The following is a 22,267-nucleotide window of genomic DNA, read 5'->3' on the forward strand; positions in this document are numbered from 1 at the left end:
TGGAACGGTGTAGGTTGTTGGTAGTGGCTAGTGACAGGGGGCGGGAAGGAGTAGGCGCAGCGATGACTGTTGCTGCGATGTATTGCAGGTGCTGTGGCATGAGGTGTGACGATGGGGATGAGAGTTTAAAGGATAACTGTTGTTTATTTTTTTGGGGGCATATTGGATTGTGGTGATTAATATCACCTTGGGGGACCTATTTCAACTTTTCACTGTTTAATTACCCCTTAATTCCACATTTTTGTTCCCTGTACTGCCTACTTTTACCTGTGCTTAAAATAGTGTTGCTAGGCATGGTCCGTCTATGTATTGAAGGATGGAGGACGCTGCGTGCAAGGTCACATTACTGACAGCCAGGGACTGTAAGTAAATGATTAAAGCCAGGTCCTCCCCAGCAGCTGATAACAGTGCCTGGGCTGTGTGCAGTTCTCCCTGTCCCTGCGCTTGGCAGACGCTCCCTCACTCAGCAGAGCTGGAGAATGCAGAGTTGGAGCAGCGCAGAGCAGGGAAGGGAGATCTGCCATCTGCTCAGTGTATAAATGAAAGCAACATGTGGTAAGAGGACCCCTTTGTGCTGCAGGAGATTAACCCTTTAGGGGGAGGGCTCTGGTTACTGACACATTTGGGTGGCTATTGTTACTGGCTAGTGAGGGCAGGCGGGATTAGCCTCAGGGTGAAGGCAGTGGCGGCCATCTTAACTGAATAGTGAAATTGCAGTTTTATGCAGACGGGTTGCTAAGGGCTGAATCTTATTAAATATGGGGTAAGTCACGAGGGTATCGAGAACCACGCCTGACTCCGTTATACCCGGGGTCAGGAGGTCGCATCGGTTGGCTGCACGCTCTATTTAAGATAGGGCTGTTTTCCTTATGGTAGCTTTCTGGGTTTGCTTTGCAAACCCTTTTGGCTCACTCAGGGATCCGTAGCTCCTTCTCCACAGCTGTTCCTTGTGCTTTCTTTTCTAAAAAACTATCTGCAGCAGAAAAGAACTACGATATTGGCAATAGGGAACTATTAGCTATTAAACTTGCGTTTGAGGAGTGGCGTCACTTCTTAGAGGGGGCAGTCCACCCCGTCACTGTGATTACGGACCACAAAAATCTCCTGTACCTCGAATCAGCTAAGCGTCTCACCCCTAGACAGGCTAGGTGGTCGCTATTTTTTACCAGGTTTAACTTTGTGATTACCTATCGTCCTGGGGCAAAGAACACCAAGGCTAATGCACTATCTCGTTGTTTCCCTGGAGGGGGTACTGTGAGTGATCCGGTGCCCATTCTACAAAGAGGAGTGGTTGTCTCTGCGGTACACTCTGTTTTGGAGGGGAAGGTGCTAGAGGCCCAGGGGGACGCCCCGGTCTCTTGCCCCTCAGAGAAATTGTTTGTACCGTTGAACCTACGGTTCGAATTATTAAAGGAACATCATAATTCGGCACTTGCTGGGCACCCGGGTAGTAAAGCAACCTTAGAGCTATTGTCTCGTCGTTTTTGGTGGCCAAGGTTGTGTCAGGATGTATTGGATTTTGTGTCTTCTTGTTCTACCTGTGCGCGCGCAAAAGTTTCACATACACGTCCTGCAGGGTCTCTATTACCACTCGTCATTCCCAATAGACCGTGGACACATCTGTCAATGGATTTTATCACTGACTTACCTTTGTCTGCGGGTAAAACAGTTATTTTCGTAGTAGTGGACAGGTTTAGCAAAATGGTACACTTCATTGCGTTACCCGCACTACCTAATGCTAAGACTCTTGCTCAGGTATTCGTCAGTGAAATCGTGAAGCTTCACGGGGTCCCCTCCGATGTTGTTTCGGATCGGGGTACCCAGTTTATTTCTAAATTTTGGAAAGCTTTTTGTTCCCGTTTGGGGGTACACTTGTCCTTTTCCTCAGCTTTCCATCCTCAGTCGAATGGACAGACTGAGCGTACCAACCAAAACCTTGAGACATATCTAAGATGTTTTGTGTCTGAAAACCAAGAGTTGTGGTCATCATATTTACCGTTAGCTGAGTTTGCCATAAATAATCGTCGTCAGGAATCCACTGGCAAGTCACCATTTCTTGGTGCATATGGTTTTCATCCCCAATTCTGTACTTTCAAAGAGGGGGGGTCTTCTGGGGTTCCCGAAGAGGAACGTTTTTCGTCATCTCTTTCATCGGTATGGCAGAAGGTGCAAGCTAACTTGAAAAATATAGGAGGTAAATACAAATGCATGGCTGATAAGAGACGGTCGCCAGGTCCGGACCTAGGAGTGAATGACTATGTGTGGTTGTCTACTAGGAATATTAAATTGAAGGTTCCCTCTTGGAAACTGGGTCCTAGGTTTATTGGCCCTTACAAAATTGTAGCCATCATCAACCCCGTGGCTTTTCGCCTGGAGTTACCTCAGACTTTTAAAATTCATAATGTTTTTCATAAGTCGTTACTCAAAAAATATGTTCCACCTCTAGAACCATCACCGCTGCCACCCCCTCCTGTTGTCGTGGATGGTAATCTAGAATTTCAGATATCCAAAATTGTTAATTCTCGTCGGGTCCGCCGCTCTCTTCAATATCTGGTGCATTGGAGAGGTTACGGTCCCGAGGAAAGAATGTGGGTTCCTGCGTCTGAGGTAAACGCCAACAGGTTAGTTCGGGTTTTTCATGCCTCTCATCCTGAGAGACCTGGTCCTGAGTGTCCGGAGGCCCCTCGTAGAGAGGGGGGTACTGTCACGAGGGTATCGAGAACCACGCTTGACTCCGTTATACCCGGGGTCAGGAAGTCGCAGCGGTTGGCTGCACGCTCTATTTAAGATAGGGCTGTTTTCCTTATGGTAGCTTTCTGGGTTTGCTTTGCAAACCCTTTTGGCTCACTCAGGGATCCGTAGCTCCTTCTCCTCAGCTGTTCCTTGTCCAGCACTCCCAAACCTCCTTATATTCCTCTCTCACACTTCTCTGGTTGCCAGAGATAGAGCTTCCTGCCTGGACATCTATCCTGACCCACTGGAGCTGTGTTGCTGCGTTCTCTGACTGTTGATTCAGAACGCTACCCTCCGGATCCCTGTTGGACCTTTGTGGACAGTTGTTGTCGTCCACCTGGGTGTTTGTGTTTGTCTGTGTTTGTCTGTCCTCTCCCTGGTGTTTCCCTCTTAGTGCAGTGGTGAGGACTAGCGATCCCACCGGCCCGTTCACTATCTAGGGCTCATTTCAGGGAAAGCCAGGGTTTAGGCACGTGATCGCCGCACGGGTGAGGAACCCGTCTAGGGACGTCAGGGCAGTCAGGTGCCAGCCGCAAGGTGAGTTAGGGGTCACCACCTTTCCCTCTCCCTTAGGCAGGGCTTTCCCTGTTTTCCTCCCTGTGCGTGACACCGGTCATTACAAAGTCAGTCTAATAGTAACTGATTCTGGAATATCATGTTATTAGTAACTACATATATGAAAATTGAAATTATGGTCTAAATGTGACAGTTATCCTTTAAGCTGCCTGGTGATTATTGTGTGAGAGCAATATGATGGGGACAGTATATTGGTATGAGGACTGAGTGTGATGATTAATCACGAGGGTTAGCTGCACTGTTAAGAAGGTCACATGGGTGGGAGTAGGTCACAGTGTGAGTAGTATGTTGGTGTTTCTAGTGAAGAGACTTTGAGATGATGGGAGAATGTGCTAAGAACCATGGGAGGTGGGGAGGGGGATGGGGGAAGATGTGGGGGTAGCGATCAGTCCAAGATGGTGTTACTTCAGTGGATGGGGTGAATATGAATAAGGGGAGATGTATGGAAAAGGGTGCAGATGGATGAAGGGGAGTGAATGGAAGGTGGGGGGACCGGATGTGAGGCTGTTGTATAGTTGGAAGCATAATGAGTCCATGGTGGAAATGTGCAAAATTGGCACGAGATGGTGTCGGACTGGATGTCCGGACTGGGGGCCAGATGCGATCTGGAGGGGGGGGGGGTGAGGAGGGAAGGCGGAGGGGGCCTAGCGGTGTGAGATGTATGGGCGAGAATAGTTAAAAGCACTTATTCTCCATACTTTCATTAAGTCCATTGGGTTCAAGTGTGTGGAGTTTAAATATCCAAAACATTTCGCGTCTTTGGAGGGTCCTATATCTATCCGGGCAATAGACCTCTATATGTTCTATAGGGGTTATGGATAGCTTTGAGGGATCCTGGTTGTGGGCGACCAGGTAGTGTCTGGAGACGCTATGTTTTAGGTAACCCTTAGTGATGTTAGACCGGTGTTTATTGATGCGCTCCCTTAGGGCCTGGATAGTCCTGCCGATGTACTGCAAACCACATTCGCATTCCAAGAGGTATATCACATAAGATGTGGAGCAGTTGATGAAACTTTTGATGTGAAAATCCTCACCAGTGTTGTTACTGCTGAAGGTCCTAGAACTTACATAAGGTGTAACCGCACCTAAAGCTGCCCACAGGACCAGGGATCCCACTGATCTTACTGATTGAGGCTGGTTTTTCTTTTTTAATTTGCTCGGGGCGAAGATATTCTTCAGCGACTTCGCCTTTCTGAATGTGATTCACGGTCTCTGTGGTATATTAGGTTTGAGGTACGGATCATTGGTTAAAATGTGCCAATGCTTTGTCAAAATTCCCCTCAGGGTTTCATGGTTGGACTTATAGCCACTTCAACCCCCCTAGCTAAAACCCCCTTCATGACCAGGCCACTTTTTACACTTCTGCACTACACTACTTTCACCGTTTATCACAGTTTATTTAAAATGACATTTTTCACTTTCAGCTGTAAAATTTTGCAAAAAAAACCACATCCATATATAAATTTTTCGCTAAATTTATAGTTCTACATGTCTTTGATAAAAAAAAATGTTTGGGCAAAAAAAAATGGTTTGGGTAAAAGTTATAGCGTTTACAAACTATGGTACAAAAATGTGAATTTCCGCTTTTTGAAGCAGCTCTGACTTTCTGAGCACCTGTCATGTTTCCTGAGGTTCTACAATGCCCAAACAGTAGAAAAACCCCACAAATAACCCCATTTCGGAAAGTAGACACCCTAAGGTATTCGCTGATGGGCATAGTGAGTTCATAGAACTTTTTATTTTTTGTCACAAGTTAGCGGAAAATGATGATTATTTTTTCTTTTTTTTTTCTTACAAAGTCTCATATTCCACTAACTTGCGACAAAAAATAAAAAATTCTAGGAACTCGCCATGCCTCTCACGGAATACCTTGGGGTGTCTTCTTTCCAAAATGGGGTCACTTGTGGCGTAGTTATACTGCCCTGGCAATTTAGGGGCCCATATGTGTGAGAAGTACTTTGCAATCAAAATCTGTAAAAAATGACCGGTGAAATCCGAAAGGTGCACTTTGGAATGTGGGTCCCTTTGCCCACCTAGGCTGCAAAAAAGTGTGACACATCTGGTATCGACGTACTCAGGAGAAGTTGGGGAATGTGTTATGGGGTGTCATTTTACATATACCCATGCTGGGTGAGAGAAATATCTTGGCAAAAGACAACTTTTCCCATTTTTTTATACAAAATTGGCATTTGACCAAGATATTTTTCTCACCTAGCATGGGTAAATGTAAAATGACACCCCAAAACACATTCCCCAACTTCTTCTGAGTACGTCGATACCAGATGTGTGACACTTTTTTGCTGCCAAGGTAGGCAAAGGGGCACATATTCCAAAGTGCACCTTTCAGATTTCGCAGGCCATTTTTTACACATTTTGATTGCAAAGTACTTCTCACACATTTGGCCCCCAAATTGCCAGGGCAGTATAACTACCCCCCAAGTGACCCCATTTTGGAAAGAAGACACCCCAAGGTATTCGGTGAGGGGCACGGCGAGTTCCTAGAATTTTTTATTTTTTTTTGTCACAAGTTAGCGGAAAATGATGATTTTTTTTTTTGATTTTTTTTCCTTACAAAGTCTCATATTCCACTAACTTGCGACAAAAAAAAAAAAATTCTAGGAACTCGCCATGCCCATCACAAAATACCTTATGGTGTCTTCTTTCCAAAATGGGGTCACTTGTGGTGTAGTTATACTGCCCTGGCAATTTAGGGGCCCATATGTGTGAGAAGTAGTTTGCAATCAAAATCTGTAAAAAATGACCAGCGAAATCCGAAAGGTGCACTTTGGAATGTGTGCCCCTTTGCCCACCTAGGCTGCAAAAAAGTGTCACACATCTGGTATCGCCGTACTCAGGAGAAGTTGGGGAATGTGTTTTGGGGTGTCATTTTACATATACCCATGCTGGGTGAGAGAAATATCTTGGCAAAAGACAACTTTTCCAATTTTTTTATACAAAGTTGGCATTTGACCAAGATATTTATCTCACCCAGCATGGGTATATGTAAAAAGACACCCCAATACACATTCCCCAACTTCTCCTGAGTACGGCGATACCAGATGTGTGACACTTTTTTGCAGCCTAGATGCGCAAAGGTGCCCAAATTCCTTTTAGGAGGGCATTTTTAGACATTTGGATCCCAGACTTCTTCTCACGCTTTAGGGCCCCTAAAAAGCCAGGGCAGTATAAATACCCCACATGTGACCCCATTTTGGAAAGAAGACACCCCAAGGTATTCAATGAGGGGCCTGGCAAGTTCATAGAAATTTTTTTTTTTGCCATAAGTTAGCGGAAATTGTTTTTTTTTTTTTTTTTTCTCACAAAGTCTCACTTTCCGCTAACTTAGGACAAACATTTAAATCTTTCATGGACTCAATATGCCCCTCAGCAAATACCTTGGGTGTCTTCTTTCCAAAATGGGGTCAGTTGTGGGGTGTTTGTACTGCCCTGGCATTTGAGGGTCTCCGCAATCATTACATGTATGGCCAGCATTAGGAGTTTCTGCTATTCTCCTTATATTGAGCATACAGGTAATGAGATTTTTTTTTCCGTTCAGCCTCTGGGCTGAAAGAAAAAAATGAACGGCACAGATTTCTTCATTCGCATCGATCAATGTGGATGAAAAAATCTCTGCCAAAAAAAAAAAAAGGAGGGGAAAGGCGTCTGCCAGGACATAGGAGCTCCGCCCAACATCCATACCCACTTAGCTCGTATGCCCTGGCAAACCAGATTTCTCCATTCACATCAATCAATGTGGATGAATAAATCATTGCCGGGATTTTTTTTAATTTTAAAATTTTTTTTTTTACATACAAAGTGTTTGCCAAAGCATAGGAACGCCGCCTCCTCCTCAGCTCGTATGCCTCGGCAAACGTATTTGTTACTGAAGAGTAGAAATCTCGTCTTGCAGCGCCGCATACACCGACTTGCGTGTAATCTGACAGCAGCGCAATGCTTCTGTCAGAATGCACATCAGTGCTGCAGCTAGTCGATCGGTTGGTCCACCTGGAAGGTAAAAAAAAAAAAAACAACAGGCCGCAACGCAATAATTTTATTAACTTTGGAACAGAATATATAAACTTTAACTTTTTGAACTAAACATTAACCTTTTTGCTTACTGGTGCTTTTTTTTTTTTTTTTACCTTTATAGAACAAACCTCTCCTTCCCCATGGGTCAATGTGCAAAGCGAAAATCGCCCAAAGATGTGGCGAAGTGCGTTATGCACTTTGTCCCAGGTGAAAGGAGAGGTTTGCAGCAGCTGTGTGAGTGAATGGGCCCTAATAGCCCTGTGTGCCTGTCCTGGTGAGATGATCCCTATGCTAATAGTGTACCTGTGAGTGGTACTTCCGGAAACACTCTCCAAAGCATAGGGCAGGGTGGTCAGGACAGTCAGGACAGAAATAGCGGGTGTCACGCCTTATTCCACTCCTGCTACAGACACGACATCTTTTTCGGGGTGACGGTTGGGTTGAGGTACCAGGAACGACATTGGGGAAATGTCGCTCGTGTAGACGGCTAACTACACTGGTGGATGGGGCCACGGAACCTCCTGGGTACAGGAGGTTCTTGATGATCTCTTCCTGAAATTTGAGGAAGGATCCAGTTCTCCCAGCCTTACTGTAGAGAACAAAACTATTATACAGAGCCAATTGAATTAAATATACAGACACCTTCTTATACCAGCGTCTGGTTCTGCGGGAAACTAAATACGGAGACAACATCTGGTCATTGAAGTCCACCCCTCCCATGTGAAGGTTATAGTCGTGGACTGAGAGGGGCTTTTCAATGACACGGGTTGCTCGCTCAATTTGTATTGTCGTGTCTGCGTGAATGGAGGAGAGCATGTAAACGTCACGCTTGTCTCTCCATTTCACCGCGAGCAGTTCTTCGGTACACAGTGCGGCCCTCTGCCCCCTTGCAAGACAGGTGGTAACGAGCCGTTGGGGGAAGCCCGCGCAACTAGTTCGCGCAGTACCACAGGCGCCAATCCGTTCTAGAAACAAATGCCTAAAGAGGGCCACACTTGTGTAAAAATTGTCCACATAAAGATGGTACCCCTTGCCGAATAAGGGTGACACCAAGTCCCAAACTGTCTTCCCACTGCTCCCCAGGTAGTCAGGGCAACCGACCGGCTCCAGGGTCTGATCTTTTCCCTCATAGATCTGAAATTTGTGGGTATAGCCTGTGGCCCTTTCACAGAGCTTATACAATTTGACCCCATACCGGGCGCGCTTGCTTGGGATGTATTGTTTGAAGCCAAGGCGCCCGGTAAAATGTATCAGGGACTCGTCTACGCAGATGTTTTGCTCTGGGGTATACAAATCTGCAAATTTCAGGTTGAAATGGTCTATGAGGGGCCGAATTTTGTGGAGCCGGTCAAAAGCAGGGTGGCCTCTGGGACGGGAGGCGGTGTTGTCGCTAAAGTGCAGGAAACGCAGGATGGCCTCAAAACGTGCCCTGGACATAGCAGCAGAGAACATGGGCATGTGATGAATTGGGTTCGTGGACCAATATGACCGCAATTCATGCTTTTTAGTTAGACCCATGTTGAGAAGGAAAACTTGGACTGGTTTCCACCGGAAAGGCTGGGCATAATAGCTTCCCGGGTTGGTGGTTATAAATTGTGTGGCATACCTGTTTGTTTCGGCCACAACTATGTCTAAGAGCTCCGCAGTCAAGAACAGCTCAAAAAATCCCAGGGCCGAACCGATCTGAGCTGTCTCAACCCGAACTCCAGAATGGGCAGTGAAAGGGAAAACTACAGGTGCGGCTGAAGTTGGGGACTGCCAATCAGGGTTTGCCAGCACCTCAGGGATTCTAGGGGCTCTACGGGCACGTCTTTGCGGTGGCTGCGACGGGGTCACTACTGCTCGTGCCACCGTACCAGCTTCAACTGCCCTTCTGGTGCTCGCCACTTCACCAGGTTGTACGGCAGTGCTGGTACTAGGTCCAGGGAGGGCTGCGCTGCTGGTGTATGCCTCACCACGTAATCCGACAGCAGCAGCCCCACTCTGCTGCTCTTGAAGCGGATCCTGCGCAACCTGCGGTCTAGCGACACGGGGCCTGGTACGCCTGGTGCTATCAGGGACCTCAGCCTCCTCGTCCGAACTTTGGGTCAGAGAGCCACTGCTTTCTACAGGTTCGTATTCTGACCCGCTAGATTCATCAGATGAGGGTTCCCATTCCTCATCCGACTGGGTCAGAAGCCTGTAGGCCTCTTCAGAAGAATACCCCCTGTTTGACATGTGGGCAACTAAATTTAGGGGTATTCCCTGAGACTACCCAAGAAAAAAAAGCAAGCCTGTCTTACAAAGGGGAGGCTAGCGAAGTACCGGAGGCCGCTGCGGTTGATAAAAAATATCAAAACTGATTTTTTTATCGCCGCAGTGCGTGTAAAGTGAATGTGCAGTGATCAAAAAAAAAATTTTGATTTGATATCTTTTAACAAGGAAATGAGTTGGGCGGAATCTCTGAGGTAGGAACGGAGGTTGGTAACATGTTTCTGTAAAAAAAGATCAACGTAATATTAGAGATTACTAGTGAGGGAGTTGATACCTGATATAATGGGTCTTCCTGGCGGATTTTCAATGCTTTTGTGGACTTTTGGTAAATGATAGAAAATTGCTGTGGTCGGATGGTCAATGGTGATAAATTCCCTTTCTTTTTTGGTCAATACATGGTTGTCTTCTGCCAGTTTCAGTAGCGTTCCCAGTTCTTTTATGTCCTCAGTGAGTGGGTTGTGGGTGAGGGGTTCATAATATAATGTATCTTCCAGGATCCTGTGTGCTTCTTTGATGTAATCCGCTTTCTTTTGAAGCATGATCCCGCCTCCTTTATCTGCACTCCTTATTGTGATATTATTGTTGTTGCTCAGTTCTTTCAGGGCATCTTTTTCTTTTGGAGTAAGGTTGGGTTTGGTTCTGGTGTTTTTGTTGATGTTAATGACATCTTTAGAGACAAGGGAAAAAAACGTGTTTATGTGGTTGCCCCTGTGATAAATGGGGTTGAAAGAGGACTTCAGTTTGAGCTTGGTGTTTAAAGTGATATCCAAAATTGCATCTTGCATGTTGTCTTCTTTCTTATTTGTGGTGGGTTGTTCAGCTTGAATGGCGAAATGTCGCTGTATTGTGATTTTTCGAATGAACGAGTTTAGATCAATGAGGAGCTACTGAGGAAGAGGTTCGCAACCTCGAAACGCGTATAGCGGGAGTGGACGAGATCCTTAAAGCAACGAGACGTCTCATATTACTATAACCAGCAAAAAACCTGTGCGGAAAAATAATAATATTCTCGCCAGAAAGCTGTGTAAACGGAGGTTGGTACCACCTCCGGAACTTGAACTAATCCAACCACATCGGATCTAGGTTACGTGACGTGTTGAAACCCCGATCACGTGACAAGCGCTCTGAAGCTCCGATCACGTGACAAACCATCTACACGTGGGACGCTTAACAGAGACCAAGAGGAAACCTCGCGGACATCGCAATATTACCGCTGAATGGAAGCGCAGTCTATGGACAACATATAAGAAGAGGGGTGAGTGATCTGACCAGTAGTGGGACGCCACGAAAGTCAGAGAAACCAACGAACATCAAGCAGTGAGTTAAACCAAACTAATATACTGCATATTTCTAACCCCTGAATAACCACCACTATAACCCTCCATAGAAGTGAGACCTACATATTTGAACTCATAAGCGGATAGAACATTGCCAAAACTCAGTATTTTATGTATCAATCGCACAAACTAGTGCGGAAGATTTTAAAGGGACTTTTATGAATGTGAATATATCTATTTATATTAATAACCTCTAGGAGCATTATATTGTTATATTATATATATTTTTTATATATATTTTTAGGAATATCTTATGAATTTTTAAATTGTACTGTCATACAATTGGGAACATTCTGCAAGTTTTATTATATTATTTCATGTAATAGATTAATAATATTGTCTATCTAAATAAATCTGTTGTACCCAATACGTAGTTCCGGATATTGAGTGCCCACTATATTTCTATTTTTAATTTACCTATATTGTATATGTGGTTTGGGTGAACCGCAACTTAGTGAGAGCACCGATCTATATTAGCAGGAGGGGTGAGCCACTATATACTTCCATTAGATCAATGAATAGTTCAAATTCGTTAAACTTTTGTGCTGGGCAGAAAAATAACCCTCTCTGTAGTAAGGTGGTTTGTGCTGATGTAAGGTCGTATCCAGAGAGATTGAAGATTTTCACAGTTGTGCAGTTTTGTTCCATTTCAGGCTGTGTTTGCTCGGGGGGGGGGGTTTCTTTGGTCCTCTTGATTTTGGTGTAACGTTCGACGATTCCTTCTCTCCATCCTCGTCTGCATTTTTCTTTTGGTCCCTTTTTGGGTTGGTGCCATTTTTGGTTTGAAAAAATTTGTTATTGTTGATGTGTTCCCTGATGGGTGTTTGAGGACATAAGTTGTTTACGGGGTCAGGGTTCCCTTAGCGGTAAAAAAGAAACTGATGATTATTGATGTGGTAGGGGGATTTTGATGAGTCTTCTGGATCGCTTCCGTTATGAATTGTGAGTAGGGAGTCCTCGTAGGCGGAGGAATCTAATGTGGTCTTGGGTGGTGTAGGTTTGGTAGGACCAAAGGAAGTGGGAGGTAGGTTCAGTGGACACCCCTGGGGAAGTTCCAAGGGTGAGATGGGAGAGTGACTCTCTCGTTGTGGTATGGACGGTGTGGTAAAAAAGATAGGGGCTCCAGAGTGAGTATTGGAATGAATGGCAAAGGAGCTGGGTTTTGCCAAGTGGGTGTTTGGGTTTGGTGGTGTTATTGAGGAGTTCAGGTGAGGGTTAGTTGGATGGTGTCCATCCAAATTGGATATGGGCCGATGCCCAACTGTAGACAGCTGTTTATTTGAAGTTGAGTGGGAACTGTGAGATGGAATTGTAGTTGGTGATCTGGGGGTAGGTTTGGTTGTGGGCTGGTTGCTGTGGTGTGTGGTTGCCGTGCGTGAATATGTGCCGGGCTGCAGGATGAAAGGTGCTTTGGAATGTGTGTATGAGTGATTGTGTGTATGATGTGTTCGAATGGAGTGCTTAATAGACATATGTGTAGTGGATGGGACTGTTTTGGGTGGATTGGTTGGATTGGTGTTTTTGTTTGACCAGAAGTGGATATTGTTGTTGGTGAAGTTCTGTCCCTTTTTAGTTTAGCCAACTTTTTCTCAAGGAGTTCACGCTCATGCTGTGTCAGTCTGCCTGAGCTTTGTCTGTATAACCTGATGTACTCTGTATGAGACTTGTGTATCAGGAGTTGGTTGGTGTGTTCTTGTATTTTGTCTTTGAGATTGTGGCAAAGGGATTCCCTTTTTGCTACCAGGCGTGTCATCATGCTGTGGGCACCCTCTAGGAGATAGTTATTCCAGTCTTTTGTAAAGTCTGGATCATAAAAAGATTTTATATATTTTTTATTTATTTTCTATTTATTTATTCATTTATTTATGAAGTGACCTTAAATGTATATATATATATATTAGCTATCCCCCTCCAACTATTAAGAACTTCTCATGAATTATTTATATTATTGTATCAACTTTGTGTTTTTTAGACTTAATAAAGGGGTCCTGTGTACCCTGAAACATGCCATCTTTGCAAAATAAAAAATACTTTGTATCCAAAATTGGGTTGTGAATTGTGCCTTGTGTCCATCCGCTCGATGCACGGACCCAGTGCAGACGAGCCCCCTTTTATATACCCTAATACGTACTAAAGTGGCGGCTTGGCCCCCGCCCATGGTCGATTTGGACATTTCCCGGCAGCACCAACCCAGACGGCCCCAACACTTCCAACCTGCCTCCACTAGAGTTGCACTGTACACAGTGCAACCAAACAGGTGAGTAGCACTTACTCATCCTGGTTAGGAGTAAGTAGTAGTATCTTGTTCACCGTTACCTATGAGCACCTTCTCTTTTCTTGTGGCCATCTAATTGCTTATTCTAGAAGGTCAGCGGTCATACCTTTTGAGGCTATCAAAATGTATTAGTGCTGAGCTATCAAGACTTTCAACACCTCTGCAAATCAGTTGAATGAAGAAGGGGCCACTCCAGCTGGTGCATTACATCCCTCTTATTGTTCCTTGGCACTGTGACATGCATATGGTGGTGGCTGTGCCTGGTACTGTAGAATGTTCCCTTCTGGGTGCAAGGAAATTGAATTTTTTTAACTCCCAGGGGATGAAAATCTTGCCTTGTCATGTGATCATTACCAGTTTTATGACTGATTACAAGATGCCGCTCTGATAACTGTACTGTAGCTGTAAAATAAAAATAAAGACTTTCCTCATTGGATTACAATTCATACTGCTGACAACACAATGGACTCTGTAACGTCTTTATCTGTAGCGTTAAGGGTCTATTCACACATCCGTGGTGTATTGCGGATCCGCAATACACCCGGCCGGCACCCCCCATAGAACTGCCTATTCTTGTCCGCAATTGCGGACAAGAATAGGACATGTTCTATTTTTTTGCTGAGCCGCGGCCCGGGCTGCGCTCCGGAAATGTGGATGCAGAGAGCACATAGCATCTCTTCTGGCCCCATAGAGAATGAATGGGTCCGCACCTGTTCCTGATATTGCGGAATGGATGCGGACCCATTTGCGGACGTGTGAATGGACCCTAATGTTTATTTCTAAGATATGTAATTACTGTGTAGAACAGTGACATTCTTCCAGGTATTTGCTTGAATAAAACTTATATTAAAGGGTTTCTACCACTTTGATTTCACATAATTAGGTGTCAGACACTAGCGATCCGCTAGTGTCTGCTCTGCCAAACTATCCTGCTATAATAGCTTTTGGGGCAGCCGTTTACCTAAAAAAAGAACTTATATTAATATGCTAATGACCCTCTAGGTGTTATGGGGGCATCATTAGCACCTAGAGGATCGGTCTACCTTCTCAAGATGCCGCCGCCCAGCGCCTCCCTCCAGCCGGCCCATCTGCTTCGGAATGCGATCAAACGGACGACTTCACGCGCATGCGCCGTGCGCGGCTGTATTCGGCGCATGCGCAGTGAATGTCCGACCGCTTCCCTGCTCAGACATTTCCACTGCGCCTGCGCCGATGGAGCACTATGACGTCATCGCATGCGCGTGAAGTCGTCCGTTTGATCGCATTCCGAAGCAGATGGGCGGGCTGGAGGGAGGCGCTGGGCGGCGGCATCTTGAGAAGGTAGACCGATCCTCTAGGTGCTAATGATGCCCCCATAGCACCTAGAGGGTCATTAGCATATTAATATAAGTTCTTTTTTTAGGTAAACGGCTGCCCCAAAAGCTATTATAGCAGGATAGTTTGGCAGAGCAGACACTAGCGGATCGCTAGTGTCTGACACCTAATTATGTGAAATCAAAGTGGTAGAAACCCTTTAAAGGGGATGCACAGCAATACATATATACTGTATACTAGACATTAAGCCCGTTACAATAACAGGCACTAGAACAGTAGTGCATAAACATTAGTACTAACAGTCTATAATAAATGGCAAGGGAACTTGACCACACTGACTGGTGGCTGTGGCTGGTGGTCGAGACTGGTGGCTGAGATTGCTGGCTGTGGCTTGTGGCTGAGGCTGCTGGCACTGAGTGCTGGCTGAGACTGCTGACTGCGGCTGGTGGCTGAGACTGCTGGCATTGACTGGTGGCTGTGGCTCAGACTGCTGGTACTGACTGGTGGCTGTGGCGGAGACTGCTGGCTGCGGCTTGTGGCTGGGACTGCTGGCACTGAGTACTGGCTGTAGCTGAGAATGCTGGAACTGACTGGTGGCTGAGACTGGCCGTAGTTGTGCATTGTGTGTGTGTGTGTGTGTATATATATATATATATATATATACAGACGTGGACAAAATTGTTGGTACCCTTTGGTCAATGAAAGAAAAAGTCACAATGGTCACAGAAATAACTTTAATCTGACAAAAGTAATAATAAATTAAAATTCTATAAATGTTAACCAATGAAAGTCAGACATTGTTTTTCAACCATGCTTCAACAGAATTATGTAAAAAAATAAACTCATGAAACAGGCATGGACAAAAATGATGGTACCCCTAACTTAATATTTTGTTGCGCAACCTTTTGAGGCAATCACTGCAATCAAACGCTTCCTGTAACTGTCAATGAGACATCTGCACCTCTCAGCAGGTATTTTGGCCCACTCCTCATGAGCAAACTGCTCCAGTTGTGTCCGGTTTGAAGGGTGCCTTTTCCAGACTGCATGTTTCAGCTCCTTCCAAAGATGCTCAATAGGATTGAGGTCAGGGCTCATAGAAGGCCACTTTAGAATAGTCCAATTTTTTCCTCTTAGCCATTCTTGGGTGTTTTTAGCGGTGTGTTTTGGGTCATTGTCCTGTTGCAAGACCCATGACCTGCGACTGAGACCAAGCTTTCTGACACTGGCTAGTACATTTCTCTCTAGAATTCCTTGATAGTCTTGAGATTTCATTGTACCCTGCACAGATTCAAGACACCCTGTGCCAGACGCAGCAAAGCAGCCCCAGAACATAACAGAGCCTCCTCCATGTTTCACAGTAGGGACAGTGTTCTTTTCTTGATATGCTTCATTTTTTCGTCTGTGAACATACAGCTGATGTGCCTTGGCAAAAACTTCGATTTTTGTCTCATCTGTCCACAGGACATTCTCCCAGAAGCTTTGTGGCTTGTCAACATGTAGTTTGGCATATTCCAGTCTTGCTTTTTTATGATTCGTTTTCAACAATGGTGTCCTCCTTGGTCGTCTCCCATGTAGTCCACTTTGGCTCAAACAACGACGGATGGTGCGATCTGACACTGATGTTCCTTGAGCATGAAGTTCACCTTGAATCTCTTTAGAAGTCTTTCTAGGCTCTTTTGTTACCATTCGGATTATCCGTCTCTTAGATTTGTCATCAATTTTCCTCCTGCGGCCACGTCCAGGGAGGTTGGCTACAGTCCCATGGATCTTAAACTTATGAATAATATGTGCAACTGTACTCACAGGAACATCTAGTTGCTTGGAGATGGTCTTATAGCCTTTACCTTTAACATGCTTGTCTATAATTTTCTTTCTGATCTCTTGAGACAGCTCTTTCCTTTGCTTCCTCTGGTCCATGTCGAGTGTGGTACACACCATATCACCAAACAACACAGTGATTACCTGGAGCCATATATATAGGCCCAATGGCTGATTACAAGGTTGTAGACACCTGTGATGCTAATTAGTGGACACACCTTGAATTAACATGTCCCTTTGGTCACATTATGTTCTGTGTTTTCTAGGGGTACCATCATTTTTGTCCATGCCTGTTTCATGAGTTTATTTTTTTACATAATTCTGTTGAAGCATGGTTGAAAAACAATGTCTGACTTTCATTGGTTAACATTTATAGAATTTTAATTTATTATTACTTTTGTCAGATTAAAGTTATTTCTGTGACCATTGTGACTTTTTCTTTCATTGACCAAAGGGTACCAACAATTTTGTCCACGTCTGTATATATATATATATATATATATATATATATTTTATGAGGCAAGGTAATAAAAAAAATGGCTGTTCTGGCACAGTTTTTATTATTTGTTTTTTACAATGTTCACCTGACATAGTAAATGATGTGATATTTTTATAGAGCAGGTCGTAGTAAAGCGGCGATACCTAATAAGTCTATTTTTATTTTATTTTTTAACTCATGGTGTTGCATTTCCATTTTCTGAAAGACATTTATTTTAATTTTTTTGGGCAATTGTCTTAGTTAGGATCTCATTTTTTGCTGGAAGAGATAATGGTTTGATTGGTACCATTTTGGGGCACATATGAATTTTTGATCACTTAGTATTACACTTTTTGTGATGTAAGGTGATAAAAAAAAATACTTTTTTGGCACATTTTTTATTTTATTTTTTTCTGGCGTTTACCAGACAGGTTGTATCACATACTATTTTTATAGAGCAGGTTGTTATGGACACAGCAGTGCCTAATATGTGCATATTTTTATTTTATTTTACACAATAAAATAATTTTTGAAAAAATAAATCATGTTTTTGTGTTTCCATTTTCTGATAGCCAATTTTTTATTTATTTTTTGGACAATTGTCTTAGGTAGGATCTCACTTTTTGCGCGATGAGATGACGGTTTGATTGGTACCATTATGGGGCACATATGACTTTTTCATTGCTTGGTATTATACTTTTTGTGATGTAAGGTGATAAAAAATAGATTTTTTTGGCACATTTTTAATTTTTTATGGTGTTCACCATGGGTTGGATCACATGCTATTTTTATAGAACAGACTCGTTACAAACATGATGATACCTAATATGTGCATTTTTTTTACTTTATTTTATTCAATAAAAGCATGTCCGAAAATTTTTTGGGGTTTTTGTGTCTCCATTTTCGGAAAGCAATATTTTTTATATTTTTTGGACGATTGGCTCATTTTTTGTGGGATGAGGTCACGGTTTGATTGGTACTAATTTTGGATACATATGACTTTTTTGATCACTTTTTATACCATTTTTTGGGAAGTGTGGTGGGCAAAATTGCTATTCCATCACAGTTTTTTCTTTTTTTTTTATGGCGTTCACCATGCGGTAAAAGTAACATATTCCTTTTATAGATCAGGTCCTTATGGACGCGGCAATACCAAATATGTTTAGTGTTTATTATTTTTAACATTTTTAACCAATTATATATTGGATTTAGGAAGGTTTTTTAATTTTATATTTTTTTTACATTTTTGGGACCCAGACCCACTTGGTTCTTCAAGTGCTCGTGCCCGTGTGAAAGAGGCCTTGAGGAGGACCCGTGGTCTCTCCTGGCAGGTCTGGTTCAGTGAGTATTTTTAATCCCTTCTCACTCACATTGTACCATTCTTCGGTTATTTCTCTTGGAAATGCTTGAATAAATTGATTACTCGGAATTACCGTTCATTGTATTCCTCGTACATTGCCTAATCGGTGCTTACTGTGTCAGACCATATATAAATGTGCTGTACTGACCAGGGGAATATCAATACCCAATTGTAAATCTATTCATACATTTCCAGGTGGAATACCAGAATTCCAAGAAAATATGCTGCAGAATTGTTTTTGCATGGGGAATATAAGTAGTTACCATTACATATCAGGTCCCCTGAAAGCGCGTGAAAGGGAAAAGAAGACAGCACATAATATTGTTGGCTATCATTTATTTCCAAAAAGACCATGTCCACATTTCAGGAGTTACAATGACATTTCGATTTGGCAATAAGCCTAACGCTGGGTTCAGACCTGAGCGTTCGCGATGGAGCTCTCTGTATGTGCGATTGTACAGGCGTTTGCAATCGCGCATACAGAGACAAGCGAACGCCCATTGTCGCGCGTTCCCGCTGAAGTCTATGTACGGGAACGCACGACAAGACGCCCCAAAGAAGCTCATGTACTTCTTGGGGCGTCGGGTGTTTTACAGCGTGATCGTACGCGCTGTAAAACGCTCAGGTGAGAACCATTCCCATAGGGAATCATTGGTTCTTGCCTGTTGCCTGGTAAAACGCTCAGGTGTGAACCCAGCCTAAATTGAAGTATCTAGATGCCGATGTTCTGCGTTGTATACAGATCCTCCTCCTGACTAACACGTACCACCCATCATGTAAGATGATCAGAAGAAAAGATCCACTTTTCCATGTACATCCATGCTCTTTATTGTGGTGACTTATACATAAAAACTTTGCGGAATATACAAATATCTACCATAAGTACCAAGCAACTGTTAAAGGGGTTTTCTGGGAGTGAAATATTGATCATCAATTCTCAGGATAGGTAATCAATAGTAGATGAGTGGGGGTGTAACTCCCGAACCCCACCATCACCTCTTTGAGAAAGTCACGATTGATTGGTCATTTGGCCTATGTGGAGCTCAGTTCCATTCAAGTGAATGCGTCTAAGATGCAGTACCAGACACAGCCACTATACAATGCGCTTCGTGCCGCGGCTGCACTACAGTAATATACTCCTATGATCTATACGAGTGTATTACTGTAGTGCAGCGGTGGCATGAAGCGCACAGCGTCATATTAATCAATGACCATGTGCGCTCTTGCTCTCAGCAGGAATCCAGGTTGTGTTACCACGGAACGCTCACGGCCTAAGGACAAAGAAATAAGAAGAAAAAAAACAGCAGGTGGCACTATACAGATACATTTTATTGAATAACTCAGTATACTAAATGTTTAATTACATGCAATTACAAAAGTATTCAGGTGCTGGTTTGAAAACTGGAATATTTTCCATGGGAGAACCCCTTTAAGAATCGACACTTTAGTAAATGAATTAATACAGATCTATTCATCAGTTCTAACGTAGAGAGTTCTAGCAAACTGTGATACAGTCAGTTCAGTTCTGGGAAGCTGCTGTTGGCCCAGGAGATGCGACCGACGCATGGACAGTGTCTCCTAGGCCGATCATGGTCACGTGCATGAGCCCTAAAACTTAACGTGCTGAGGTAATAAACCAACAACTAGGACTAGTGTCGGGCGAACTTCTGTTATCAAGTTAAAAGGCTACTTTCACACTCGCGTTCGGTGCGGATCCATCATGGATCTGCACAGACGGATCCGTTCAGATAATACAAACATCTGCATCCCTTCAGAACGGATCAGTTTGTATTATCTTTAACACAGCCAAGACTGTGATCTGATCCGTTTGGCCCAGTTTGATCAGATGGACACCAAAATGCTGCAAGCAGCGTTTTGGTGTCTGCCGCCAAAGCGGAATGGAGGCGGAATGGGGGCGGAACAGAGGCAAACTGATGCATTCTGAGCGGATCCTTTAGGACAAAACTGATCCGTTTTGGACCGCATGTGAGAGCCCTGAAATGGATCTCACAAACACTTATTTTTATTTTTAAAATCTTTTTATTGATTTTGAATAAAAAGCAACTTATACAACGACTTCAAAAGCTTGTATAATATAATATAGAAATATCGCAGTGCTTAAAGAGGCGTTAAGGAGTCCAGTACATAGAGGCTTAATAGGAAAGCAAACCTTTCGACAAAGAACATGGTGTAAAGATGAGATTCAGGACCATGCACGGCCGGGACTCTTTTTCATAACAATAAAAGCAAAGGTTCCGAAAACAGTAACCAAAGTCAAACCTAACCCTCCATAGGAATTGTGGACCCATTCACTTGAATGGGGTCTGCGATCCGTCCGTTCCGCAAAAAGATAGAACAAGTTCTATATTTTTGTGCAACGAAAGCACGGAACTCCGTAGTGCTTCCTTGGGGTTCTGTGCTTCCGTTCCATTCCGCACTGCATCTCCGGATTTGCGGACTCATTCAAGTTAATGGGTCCGCATCCGTGATGCGGAATGCACACGGCTGGTGCCTCGTGTATTGCGGAACCGCCGTATGCAGCCCACAATACGGCTGTGGGAGCACTACGGCAATGTGCAAGGGGCCATAGATCAATTGAGAGCTCTATAAAACATGGCTTTAAAGAAAGCCTGGCAAGAGGATGCTTATTTTTGCATATAAAGAGATCTGTCGATCAAGCTAAGCCAAATGGGGGACAGCTGAAGTTCAGAAACCCAGCAGCAGGCACTTCCCCATGCCCGGCTCTTTTTAAAACAGTTTTCTCTGAAATGTTGTAGAGTTGCAGTGTAACACATAATATGAGGAGATTTATCAAAGCTGGTGTAAAGGGAAACTGGCTTAGTTGCCCATAGCAACCAATCAGATCCCACCTTTAATTTTTCAGTGCTCATTTGGAAAATGAAAGGACCACTCTGATTGGTTGCTATGATAAACTATACAAGTTTCCCTTTCCTTCAATTTTGATAAATTTCACCCCATAGTTCTTTGTACTCAAGGAACCTGACGATATTTAATGAAGCTGGTGGTTAGGACAGCAGTTCTCTTGCATGTAAGGCACGAAAATGGTTGTATCCCAGGGCGGACACCGGCTCCTGTTCTGCAAGATTACTGCGGCTCTCTTTTCCAGAGTGATAGAAAATGCGTCTTTGCCTTTACTCACCCCAGCAGTTATTAGGGCCTCTTATAACTCCCTCAACTTTAGGGCTCATGCACACGACCGTTGTTGTTTTGTGGTCCGCAAATTGAGGATCCGCAAAACACAGATACCGGCCGTGTTCAATCCTAGTAGAACAATCCTATCCTTGTCTGTAATGCGGACAATAATAGGACATGTTCTATTTTTAGGCGAAATGGACATACGGAGACGGAATGCACACGGAGTCATTTCCGTTTTTTTTTTTTGCAGCCCCATTGATGTGAAATCTGCATATGGGCCATCAAAAAATTGGAATGGGCACGGACAAAAATACTGTACGTTTGTGTGCATGAGCCCTAAAGCAGTCTTCCATTTAATATGACATATTTTAATCTCACAGTTTAAGGCAATAATATCAAGCAGTGTGGGTTTAGTGAAAGGCATTTTGGTTCCCTTAATGAGCAAGCGCAATTGTTTTCTTTGCCTATAGACGCTTGTACTTGTAGATGAGATGTTGACAGTTGGGGCAGTAATGGTCCACGTCTTTGCAACTCTTGACACAGCAAGGTATTAAGAAGCAACCCAACACACATCTAGAGGAAAGAAGATAAGGTGATCTTAAAAAACTAAGTATTTTCATTTAAATCCATATTTTAAATGTTTATTAGCAGTAACACTCAAGGTACTGTCCACGACCACAAATGGTGGGTCTGCACAAGTAAGCCAAGATATAAGACCATAAAGTATGAGCCCCAGTACTGGGCAGTCAGGTGGAAGCTGCAGATGGAGGGGGGTCTCCAAGTACTGAACAGTGTTCCTTTCTGGAATTTGTGTTAAATTAAAGGGGTTGTCTGGCCTAGGATCCAACAATGGTGGTAACCTGTGCCCAATAAAAAAAAACCTGACCTGTCTGCAGTCCCACACTGCCTTCTGTTGCCAGATGCTTCTGGCTCCAGCT

At 43.8% G+C, this 22,267-nt stretch overlaps 1 protein-coding gene across 1 annotated transcript in view; it reads right to left on the reverse strand.

The window, feature by feature from the left end:
• Window positions 1-20,586: 20,586 nt before the first annotated feature.
• The window catches only part of LOC122945213 (lipopolysaccharide-induced tumor necrosis factor-alpha factor homolog), a 70,555-nt gene continuing 68,874 nt past the window's right edge, over window positions 20,587-22,267 (reverse strand). Inside the window, exon 6 of the mRNA XM_044304173.1 lies at window positions 20,587-21,902. Within this exon, the coding sequence (XP_044160108.1) occupies window positions 21,794-21,902 (109 nt within the window). The 3' untranslated portion in view covers window positions 20,587-21,793. The remainder of the gene's footprint in view (window positions 21,903-22,267) is intronic.

This window comes from Bufo gargarizans, chromosome 8 (genome assembly GCF_014858855.1).
Source record: "Bufo gargarizans isolate SCDJY-AF-19 chromosome 8, ASM1485885v1, whole genome shotgun sequence".
Taxonomy (NCBI): domain Eukaryota; kingdom Metazoa; phylum Chordata; class Amphibia; order Anura; family Bufonidae; genus Bufo; species Bufo gargarizans.